The 12464-nt window shown below is 43.6% G+C and overlaps 1 protein-coding gene across 2 annotated transcripts in view; it reads right to left on the reverse strand.

Annotated features, from left to right (window-relative positions):
• Window positions 1–11451, reverse strand: part of clmna (calmin a) — a 37479-nt gene extending 26028 nt beyond the window's left edge. For both annotated transcript variants that reach the window (XM_030116149.1, XM_030116148.1), the window contains exon 1: window positions 11058–11451. In XM_030116149.1, coding sequence (XP_029972009.1) covers window positions 11058–11142 — 85 coding nt within the window. In that variant the 5' untranslated portion in view covers window positions 11143–11451. The remainder of the gene's footprint in view (window positions 1–11057) is intronic.
• Window positions 11452–12464: the final 1013 nt, after the last annotated feature.

Raw genomic sequence — 12464 nt, forward strand, 5'->3', positions numbered from 1 at the left:
AACTGGGCACAAAAGCAGGGGAGACAACGCACAACAGAGCGAAACGTAAGGACAGCTCAGGGTGAATCAGGGGAAAATTGAAACGCAATCCCCGGTGTGTGGGCGTTTTTCCGCCGCGTTCACCCACTTGAGTGAACACCCCCAGAGGCGAGGGTCAACCTGAGAGCGCCGCCTGGTGAGGCACACGCCACTGCCATCATCTCTGTTAACTCAACTTCCAGAGGGCCTTCCTGCCGGGACTTTTTCCCTGCATCTAATAAAAAAGCAAGGCGGCGGACCAATGGCGGGCTGCAGACGGAGAGCGAGCTAAACCAGGCTTACATCACCGGCCGGCGGAGGTTTATCTGACAATATAACCGATGACCTTATAAAAAAAAAAAAAAAAAAAAAAAGAGAAAAGAAAAGCACAGTCTATTTTTAGAGGAGGAAGTGGGCGTGGATTTATAAAAGTGCACTTTTTCAGCCTCTGTTTCTGATCACTCACCATGCAGTGGCTTTACATGGTAAAGACCGCAGGGGTGAGATAATGCAGGAGGAACGATCTGGTGTTCGAGCACCGAGGCATTCCATGCAAGTGACTGACTGTTGGCACACAGCAAATAAAACAAATAGGTTACCAGCCACATAAACATGTCGAGAAAAAGAGCAAAAACCTGGCACAATTAAAGGAAAATGCGCAATGTTTGCAGCTCCTGGAGCTGTGATCCACACATGTCCAGTTAATAGTTAACTCAGTGCAGCGTAATCATTTCTGCAAGAGGATCGATGAAGAACCTTCACTCAGATTTTTCATTTAATTTTATCAAAATCACACATCTTGTCGTCAGAAGGAACACTTTTAAGTTTTTATCACAACCAGTTTCACCGATCCAAAGGAAACATATCCCAGGAGTTTCTCCCTGGCCCGGTGATCCTCCAGCTTCCTCCCACTATCTAAACACAGGCTTGTTGAGTTAATTAGTAACTTTAAAATGTGTTTTTGTAGGAGCGAGTGAGCCTCATCCAGCCTCATCCAGTCTGCCCAACAGGCCCAACTTCATTCAGGGACAGAAACTGAGGTAAAAGAGGTAAATGGCAGGTAGACGGAGACTGTAATGAATATAAAGAAACCTAATCCAGAACAGATGAGATGTGCCTCTTTTAAAGGTCCGGTATCTTTTAACACATTCTTAGATCACTGTGGAATGTCTCGTAGCTTTTTTTAAAAAAGAAGAACCCAAACAACTGATGCTGAAACTCGTCCTTGGATGCCTTGCAGTTCACGCCTGCTCGCTGCTCGTGTTACCATGACATCGATTTGTAGTTCACTTTGGTGTTTATTTGGTTCTTTGAAAGAATACAAAAGACAGAGAGAAAACCACAGCCGCAGCCACACATTTAGGCAAATTTAATACCGAGGAAGGTCTGCTACCATTATTTTAGAAAGATATATATAAAATTAAAGATTCACTTCATTTGTAATTATATCTCCTGAGTAAAAAAGAAACATTCTCGTCTTAAAAAAAAAAAAAAAAAAACCTGACTGCAAAAGAGAAAGAGGGAAAAGTTACATAAATGTGATCTTTCCAGAGCGACTCATGAGTTGTTGTGATCCAGGCGGACTGGCACGGTGAGAAGAATCATTTTAATGAGCCGAGTTTTGGGTCCATCTGCCCAACAGAGGCACAAAGCCTTCGGAGCCACACTGCAGAACTCAGAGGAGAACGGCAGAGAGCCTCCAGTTGTTAGTCAGAGTTACGTAACCCGACATATTTGCACCCTGCTTTGCATTTTAGAGGCAGCACCTGTACGGCACAGAGTCGGCCCCGGAATGCAGTCGGAGCATTTTCTCCACACAACACTTCTACATAATAAATGAATTATTCTACCTACACACATGCACTGAAACCAGTCGTCCATACACGCCGAAGAAAGACCGAGGAGACTTTCTGATAGGAAGACTACCATCTGAGGAGATCCGTGTCTATTTTATCACATTTTCTGATCGCATCATTGATCTCCTCTCACTGCCTCCAAGAAAAAAATGAAAACAAAAACAAGAAAAAAAAAGCAGGTGCTTATTCATCTTGTGGCTGTACTTCACGCAGCCTCTCAACCCACACTTCTGCACACCTACACTGCACCCAGACCGAGCTTCACTCCGCGTCGCAACTTCAGCACCAACTCAGGCAGAAGAACCATCTTTAAAGTGACTGCACAGTTTCATCTTAAACTTAAATCTGTTAATAAAACTGCAGTTAAATATCTGTGCATTGATGAAGAAGACGTTACAAAGCAGTTTGTGGTAGTCAAAGGCTTTTGCTGTAGTCATCAGATGGATGTTAACACCGCCAAGCTGCATCCAGTGATCCGATCATGAATGCTCACCAGTGGAAAACCAGCTTCAGTTCATCAATAGTACAGTCACCGTTTGCTGCATCAATGAAAATGTGATCAACAGAACTGACAGAACAACAGCAAACACACAAGAGCATAAAGGAGCTGGTCTTGCATCAGAGGTCATAGTTAACAGTTGATGGAGCGTCTACATGAAGCCTGACCACTAATTCCACTATTTTTAAGACGGGGCGGAGGATTTGTGCCGACTAAGGTTTTCTTGAGTGATTTCAAGGCTTGGAGGAGGAGGAGAGAAGAAAGAAGGGATCAAATAAAAAAGGAGAGGCCTTTGTTGTCTTTGTTAAACTGCAGAATACTTGCAGCACTTAGCGCAGACGAATGCTCGCCGCCGTCCATGCGGCTCCTGGATGTAGGGGGTTTGGGCCCAGGTTCAAGAATGCCACTTGAGCCCATTGTGAGCAGCGGAGGCTGGGTGTGTGTGTGTGTGTGAGTGAGTGAGTGAGTGTGAAGTCACTGCTGTCTGCTGATGCTCAGACAACACTGAGTCCTCAGAGCACCGCTCTGTCTCTCCGCCATATGATGCTCTGTTCTGATTCTGATCAGCGCTGCTGTGATTTATAGAGATCCTTCTCACACACACGCATGCACGCATGCACGCGCGCACGCACGCACGCACACACACACACCTGCCTCTCTGCACTTTGGGAAAACAAGTAAACAGTATCAACATATTTAGTATTTTATTGTCTATTTTTTCTTGTAACAAATGCTAACACTATAATTATGAATAAAAAATATTACTGAGACAATATTTTCAGAAAACATCACTGAAAAATCATCTGAAACATCTGAATGACAGAAGTGAAAAAGCACAAACATAAATTTTAAACTATGAAAAATCTGTTGTTTTTTCTTTTTCTCTGTTATGCACCCTTGACATTTTAATTCAAAGAGTTAAACTGAAATATGGCGTTCAGTCAGACAGTGCATTCACTATTCTATCGGATTGATGAGTGATTAATAAAACTTTATACTGTGATCTCACTAGAATGTGATCTATTACTAATATTTTATTTCTGGCGGTCCGCTTAATGTCAGCTTCCTGTTCGCCAGGCTGTGAGTTAATCTGGCTGATAGGAACCAATAAAGGACGAGCACCTGTGATGCGGTGTATTGATATGTGTGTGACGGAGTGTGTGTGAATTGACAAAGTGACTGACAGGATAAAGTTTGGTAATTCTGCTTGAGCAGTGAAAATGGGCGACATATAACTAAACATTTCACCAATATTGGTTGAATACTGAATAACAAAGACTTACACAGCACTTCAATGCCCATTATAGAATTGAGTTTAATTATCTGAGCATGCTAACGGTGCTAGCAGTCCTGTGGTTTATATCAGGATACAGAGCAGCACTGCACTGTACCAAAGACTATAAAGCCTACAATCTGCTCTTTAACTCGAAAGCTGATGGTGGAAACAATCATTGTCAACATTGCTGAAATTATTTATTTGGAGTAAAGAGTGAGTATATTTCTTAATTTCCACTAAAAACAACCCACACCTCCTTCTGTGAGCGCTCCTAAACCTCCCACTTCCACTTCCACATCTCTTTTTCCCCCACTGGGAAGAGGGACCGCTCGCATCTCTCAGATACTTATGCAACAATGTGCTTAAAATAGGCTTTTTGAGGGGAACTGCCACAAAAATGAAGACTTAAAGGGGACTGGCACGGCCTTTATTACTGTTACTTTACTAAAGTGGAAATGCTGCATCCTGGTGAAGAAAATCAAATCCAATAAGCTGAGTTTCTGGTGGACTGTTTTCAATTTAAGTCCCAACAAAGGTTTTTTTTTTTCTCAATTTTTTCACCCATGAGTTAAAATTCAGTTTTTATTCCTCTGATTCAACATCATGCATTTGCTTGGATGATTTAATCAGCAACTTAGACGGAATGAAACTGAGCTGTTATGAAGATTTCCGAGTCATTTGAGAGGTTAAAGTTAAACCCTTCAGTTACTGAAAGCGAACCCACAGCTTCTTGATCTGAATCAGACTGGTTTGATTGCTTCTGTGAACGAAGCAGCCACTAGTCAGTTATCGCTGATAAATAACCGAGTGTTGCACAGAGCAGGGCTCGATACGACTCCCAGTAATGGTTACTGTGTTCAGACAGAAACCTGCAGCGGCGCAAGGTGGGAGGCAGAGTCTCATTTTGGGTGTGTGTGTGTGTGTGAGTGTGTGTGTGTGGGATGTGTGATGTGGGAATGTTCAGCTCAGGGACTTTAGTGCTGCAGTGCACAGAGAAATCCCCCCCCCCCCCGCCCTCTCCATCCCATCATGTGTTACGTAACAACCTCCAGGCCATTGTTTTAAAGCTGAAGCTCACACAGCTTTCAAGCAGAGAACCAGGCGCACATCAGACGGCTCGTCCCCGTCCCTCAGCGGAGCGGCCCGCACGTATCGGGGAGCCGAGTAAAGGAAAAGCGATAAAACCAGCCAGGGAACGTACAGCCGACGTGTGTCGGGAGGCGACAGCCTCACTGCTGCACACTCCAGAGGAAACGGCAGACGCTGCAGGGCTGCAGCCAACGGCGCGTCCGTCCAGCACAGAGCGTCCTGCAGAAAAAGGCGATACTTGCAGGTCCTCGGGCTTCACGGTGGCACACTTCACCAAAACAGGACTGTTTCCTGCTGGAAACTCATGCAAGCACATCGAATCCAAAACAGTAGAGCTTAAATGGATTCAGTGGAGAGTGCAAGTATGCAAGAGATTTAGGCAAATATGCAAGTTTTTAAAAAAAGAAACAATTGTTTTTGGAAGAGTGAAAGGCTTCTCCTGTCTTGAAGGAGCGCTTTCGGACAAGGGTGACGCCTGAAACAATTAAAAACAAGCTATTTCAGCAATCCAGCTGACAAAAACATCGATGTCAAACATCTGTCTGTGCATCAACAAGGCACGAAAGGAGTTTAAAATACTGTACATCAACACACGAATACTGTGATGAATGAATAAATAAGAAGATAAAAGCATAAGCGCCACTAAGACAGGATGACATAAGCATATAAAAAAATTAAATAATCTGATGTTCTCCTATTACTTTATGTACTTAGACTTGATAATAAGACACTTCATTCTTTATGAGTTCATGCTAACCTCTGGGAAATTACAGATTTGAGGATCCATTTGTGATTCAAATTAAGATGCAGGTGAATTAAACTCATATGAGCCCAGTTAACATACCTGATATAACCACTTAGATATTGAGTGAAACACGTCCCGGGACGTGGGACTTCATCCGGCTCACTTGATGCACTTCTACATCTACCGAAGTGTTTCTATATCACAAATCTTATTACCGATGTTAAACAACATTACACATCGATGTTAACCTAATACTGTGCTGCACATTGAATAATAAGCAGAACAGCATCTGACTGCAGCAGGTAAATGTTTTTAACACTTTTATCCACACATTTTCCTTCACTTACAGGATGTTTGAGGGGCTTTATGTCCTGCAGTTTTCATGTCTCTCTCATAACGCTTTAATAGAATTCAAATCTGGGCTTTTAATAGTCCGCTCAATAAGCCTCCCTTCCTTTTCCCTGCTGGATTTGCTGATATTCTCACACTCATTATCATGTTAAAAGGTCCAGTTGTGATTTATTTTCTCTTTTGAGCAGATGGACTCTCATTATCCCTAAGCTTTCTTTGACATGACTCGGTCTCCGCTCCGTCTCTGCGGCGGGGAAGCGGCCGGAAACCTTTCCAGCACTATATGCTCCGCAGATGGCGTGCACTTCTGCCGCTGACATGTTGCCTTTGAACCAAACATGTTTACTGTTCCTGCTGCCAAAAAGCTCTGCTGTCCCGGCAACGGAGAGGCCGGTTGATCTGGTGTCTCCGTCCTCCGGAGACAGTTGACTTTGACATCAAAAGATGAATATAAGTGAGCGTGTCAGCTTTTACTTTCTGTAGGCAAATCCGTCCGCTAATGCACAAAGGTCTTGAAGTCATGCCGTGCTCTCAAGAAATCAGAACAGGTTTTAGGGTTCCAGTTGATATGTGACGGCGAGAACAGACATTGAAAACTGAACTATGAGTAGAAATCTCAACTTTTTTACAGTTTTCACTCCTAAAAACTGGAATTCTGAGTTCCTATGCAACCGGATTGCCCTATAAACTAAACAAATAACGTTTGGTTGTATATCCCTTTGTTTTTTTTCTTGTAGGAAGCCGCTTCAGCCCTGATATGACTAAGTGGTCAGTCTCTTCCTTTATTTTTCTCTTCCAAAAAAGAAGAGACTCACAGTCCCTCGTCGCCATTCACAGCCTCGTTTCTTAAGACTGCAGAGATCTCTCTATAGAGCCAGTGAAGAAGGAACTGCACATTTTCAATACAAAGATTCAAATAGTACAAGCTTTCCTTGTTCCCCTTTGTTAAACTCTCAACTCATCATTGTATCAGAAAAAAAGCCGCCCTGTCGTTTAAAGAAAGACTCTTAGACGGTAGAGTTTCTAAAAAAAAGTCTTTCACATCGGAGGGAAAATATTTATCAAAGATAAAGTAGTGTGTGTGCTTTAGAAAGCTCCAATGCTGAAGAGACAGACATGTTAAAGAGAGGATCCGAGCACTGACTTTTTCACGGCTCTCTCTTCTGGACGGTTTGTGGATTTTTCGGCGTGAAAGTGAAGTGAACATCTTGGTTGTACTGTACAGGCTGTGCAGAGTGTAGAGGCAGTCAAGATGCCAAGTTCAGTCTGTTTACACTTCATCAAACGCATCAATGGAAAAAAGAATTCAAAGCTTTGATTGGCTGTTATGAGATGGACCCAAAAAAAAAACAAAAAACTGATTTTAGGGCGACTTTAAAATGAGCCCAAAATCTGAAATCACACTCAAATCTCACAGTTAATGTGAAAGAACATGGCAAATAATGATGGAGTTTTGAGTCTTTTCAATAAAGTTTTCCCCCAACTATACTCTTCATGACCTCAGCTAAAAATTGTATTATTTTGCGATCAATGTCTTTTAATTGAGTCCATAAAACTAAAGAAGAGAGGACTGTGCATCCTGTTCAAGTTTTAACCTATCTTACTGTGCTATTTCTTAAAAAAAAAACTGATATTTTCCACCTGTTGCCTAAGAGTTTCACTGCCTGCTGTAAACTCCTGCGTTTGTCTGCTGTGCACATGAAAATAAACATCCTGAATCTCGAATGATTGAAGGAAAAAACAATGTTGGAACAGGGAGCACCGACAACACTCAAATAAAAAAATAAATAAATCTGCAAAGTCAAAATAACAACCGCCAATCAAATCCTGGGATTTTATCGGCAAACAGCTTCTTCCCTCAACAAATGACACATGATATGACCACGCTTCTTAAAAATAGCACATTCCAGCACTCTGTCTTCATTTTGCCTCTGACTTCAAAGACAGGACGGCGTTGCGACTGACAGTTGTGTTTCCAGGGCAACTGTTGCCGAGTGGGTGCAACACGATCCACAGTCCAGTGTAACACACTTTGGTGTGTTTTCTCTGGCACACAAGCAGAGGATCAGGCTGATGCCTTCCAAATATGATGTCTTTCAGTAGCAGCGCGATGTTGATTCCAACTAACTGTCCAACGAATACGACTTCAAAGTATCTACTTCGCTGTCCTCGGTGTGTGATGGACGCCACGTCTCTGATATTTATGGGAATTGAGAAAATGACACATCATGTGACACATCGTGCCATCATACCGCCAAAAGTCTCTGGAATAGGTTGTAACAGGCAAATGGACGGACTTCACAGAGCTGAACGTCTTCAGGAATGCCGTCAGAACCACCAGGCGTCTGGCGACGGATCGCACCTCCAGCAGGTCGTCACAGCGAGGGACGCCAGCTCAGAGCCAAAGACGCTTCTGGAACGTGACGCGGAATTTGCACTGCGGAAATTAGAAGGCTCCCGTCTGGGTCACTGAACACAGTTAAAATGAGATAATCAGGATCATAAATTTAAAAAGTTCAGTCTGAAAGGATTGATGAGTAATGGTGGTGCTCACCAGTCTGATCAGGATCTACCAATACACTGAAATTTACAGTGAAGGTCTGACAGCAGAAGAATCGTGTCTCGTTCTGTTTTGGGCTCCAGAGAGAATTGGGTTAGAGCTAAAACAAAGCCCTTTCTTTTTTCACTCATTAAATCAATTACTTCCACTTTAAAGAGCAATCGTTGTGAGCCGGCCCCTCCAGTCTCTGCAAGGCCCTGTTGGCAAATTGGAAACACTTAACAATTTATTATAACCCCCCCCCCCCACGTGATTCCCAGGTTCACTTCGGTTCAAACGCCGGAGCAGAGATACACGTCAACACCATTCAAAAACTCTGATTTCTTAACTTATTGTGAAGAAGAAGTTTAAAATACCATATTAAACCAGACTTGCACAGATATTAACATTGAGGTAATAATAAATGTGTTTCAAGAAAAAAAAATCTACTTCTGGTGAAGTTAGGTAACCTGTTTTTTTTTTGTTTGTTTTTTTTAAACCATTGTTTTTGGCTGTTTCTCATGTGAATTACAAACCAAGCAAAGACAACCTGACATCATGGCATGCAGTGGAATGAAGATGTTTTTCTGATCTTATCAGCGGTATCAACAGTTTGCACAACGGTTCCAGTGATAATCAGGTGAAAACAAGCAGGGGCTACGGTGTCTTCTTACAGCCGGCCACTGGGAAAGATGAAGACGCAACCGGTACAGGAAAAAAAAAAATATAGAAAAATGTGATGGATTGTGGGCAAGCAAATCTTACTGACCATCTACTACGATCCGGTGCGCAGATTCAAACTTGCCTGCTGGAACCTGAATGCATGAAGTAAACATGCCAAAATAACAAAACTCCAATTCTTCAGTCTTAGCATTAACAACAGGTCATGTCTGGAAAAAGATCCAATGAAGCCCACAATTCCAGCATATTTTCAAATCCTGACAGCTGATCCAGTGTTTTTTCACCAATCCAGTATTTGTACTGAAGCAGGCCTCTCCTGGGATTTATGCTACACAAGGAAATGAAAGTCAGATTATCTCCACATCAGCTATTACTGAAAAATGGATGACAGGGCATCACGCTAGGTTCAAACCTGACAGTATAAATGTGATTAAATCTGATAGCTCCCTCAATGAGATGGAAGAAAACGGCTTCCTCATCAGTCTTTTCCCTGAAATAGAAGTTTATCAAGTCTTTTTTTTAAGATGCAATGTTCCAGCCTACACAACATACTGCAAAATGTGTGATGTGAACATTACTGCAAAAAAAAAAAAAAACAGACTGAACTGCAAAAGATGTTTCCATGCTCCGTATGTCAACATGTTTGGACAATCAGATGGAGCCAGAGTGTGTTGATGATGGATCCTGTTTCATTTCCTTGATTCAACATTACGTCACACCTGGTGGCAGTGGCCAGCCGGCACAAAAGCATCAAGACTCAGAGAAAGTCACCAGAAAGAGGGAAGCAATAAACTGGATTAAAACTGAGTTCAAGAGGAGAAAGAGCAGGGCTATTTTTGGCTTCAAATCCTAAAGTACAAGGATGTCAGCGTCAGATATTTACTTGTTTACGTATCGGACGTCTTGCAATAGTTGACAAGATTACTGCAAGTTGTGCATCTTAAAGTCCCAACACAGTCATGTGAGCAGGGAAGGTCGTCTGCCCTCTCCGACCCAAACTGACATCTGGAGCCGTGAATCCGAGCCTTACAATGTTCTTTTTGAAAGATGAAGCCTCATAAGCCTCTTAACTTAATGAGGTCGCAATGGAAAAAAGAAAAAAAAAAATCACATTGCTCTGTGACATGCACAGAAACAAACTTTAGACTGCAGACACTAATGCCATTAAAAATTAATTCCCTGCCATGGCTCATCTGAAAAGTTTCACAAACACTGGCAGCCTCTCATCTCTCATTTTGGAACATTGCAGAGTATTTCATAAGGCGGGGATCCCAGAAAACAAAACCGACAGATGTAGAAAGGTTCAGATTCACAGGCTGGGTGGCTGTGAGGATTGTGGCAGCAGTGACAGCTGCCTGGAGGAGTGCTTGCTCTCCCTTCCTATTCCTCTCTTCTTCTTCTTCTTTGAATGCATTTTTCTGATTGTTATATTTTTCCAAACATCATCTACTGTATTCATTCAGCATTCAAATAAGATGCAGTGTTTACAGTAAACAGTTCCATCACTGATTACAATGCATACTTAATTTTAAAGTCACTAAATAACACGCAGACAAGAACTCAGACAGGCTGCAGTCAGATGGGGTATTTTCTAGGTGCAGGATGAGAGCTAACCACTGCACCAATCTGACAAACCAGATTAACATTTATACAAGAACTAAACTGATCAGTGCGTGCCTGCGGGTTCATGTCTTATTGGGTTAAAACTTGAAGATCTGCTGGTTAAATAATGAAGTTTAGCCGCTGAGAGACGCTCTCTACCGTCCCGGTGAATGGATGAGTCGAGAACTGCGCGCTTGTTTGAAAACGGACCTGTGTGTGAAGAGCTGGGAGGTGTGTGTGTGTGTGTAGTGTGTCTAGTGTGCATATTCTGCCACTTGTGGAAAGTTTCTCCCCGGATGGCTGTGTCCGGCTGCAGAGGCGAGCTGCGCGCGGCTCCAGGCCGGGCCGGACCACGATCCGGACCCTCCGGGACCCTCCGGGACCCCCCGGGATGCTCCTACCTTGCAGGTTCTGCACCCGGATGTCGCTGATCTGCCCGATAAATTCCTCCCGCTCGAACCAGTCCTCCCACTCGTGTCCGGCCATCTGGAGACTGCTGCAGGGGGGGCGGGAGGAGGGGAGGAGGGGGGGGGGGGGACCCAGGACGGGAACACCGAGCGCAGAGCTCCCGCGGCGGGCTGCTCTATTGTCCGGCCGGAGGAGTTGGATCCATGCGGGCTGAGAGCTGGATCCCAGTCATCCGGAGTGGAGTGGAGGGGAGAGGGGCGGGGGGGGGGGGGGGCGGGTGGCGGATCACCGCACCGCCGATCACCGCGGCTGGGCTTCCCGTTCCCGGAGGCACGGCAGCGATGGAGCTCCGAGAGGAGAGGAGCCCGGAGAGGAGCGCAGGGCAGCGGAGGAAGGAGCCGCAGCACCTGGTTGGTATTTCCGAGGTGGGATGGAGCTGATCCAGAGCCCGCCCACCTCTCTCTCTCTCTCTCTCTCTCTCTCTCTCTCTCTCTCTCTCTCTCTCTCTCTCTCTCTCTCTCTCTCTCTCTCTCTCTCTCTCTCTCTCTCTCTCTCGCCCCCTCCCCCCTGGTGTAACTCACAAAAACAAACCTTTTAATAATAACCTGCTCTCAACATGCACAGAGCAGGTTTGTTTATTTTCTCCTCTTCTTCTTGTTGATGGAAACATCATGAATAAAGAGTCTCCTCTTTTCATTCATTCTCTTCTCCATGTAGTTACTGCGCAGAAATCTATGCAAGCATGCACTTCCATCTTTAACATGCTGCTGTCAAAAAATACTTCGAAACAACTTTTCTTACCTGTAAAAATTCAATTTGCACAAATGCAGCAAATAAGCCCACATTATTTTAATTGTCATTATTTTCACAGCAGATATCAGTCCCTTCCATCAAACTACCAAGCTGAGGCATTAACAGATAGATAGATAGATAGCTAGATAGATAGATAGATAGATAGATAGATAGATAGATAGATAGATGGAATGTTTGAGGCGACTGTGACGCGTGACCCCGTAACGCCGCTGTAGGCCTCAGCAGCAGCAGACCTCCCATGATGCACCGAGCAACGCTCCACCACCGCCTTTCAATGTACCTCATTAATTATGTGGCCCTTTATGTCCCACAGGCTGTACTTTCTCCTCACGTGTCTGCTTTTTTTCCTGTTTCTTTCTGGGTATAGCTACATGCACTTGCACTAAAAAAAATTAATAATCTTTTTCCATCATATGAGAAAAACCTTTGGGGTTTTTTTTTTTTCCATAGAGTTGTAGCATGAAATATTACAGCTGTATTACAGAGCTCCATGATACTGTAGATATTAGTTGAACCAGCTTACACTTTATTACCTCTACTTTATGTAGAATACAATATAATTTGAAAAAAATCTTCCCACTCTGTGT

This window comes from Salarias fasciatus, chromosome 19, assembly GCF_902148845.1.
Source record: "Salarias fasciatus chromosome 19, fSalaFa1.1, whole genome shotgun sequence".
Classification (NCBI taxonomy): Eukaryota; Metazoa; Chordata; class Actinopteri; order Blenniiformes; family Blenniidae; genus Salarias; species Salarias fasciatus.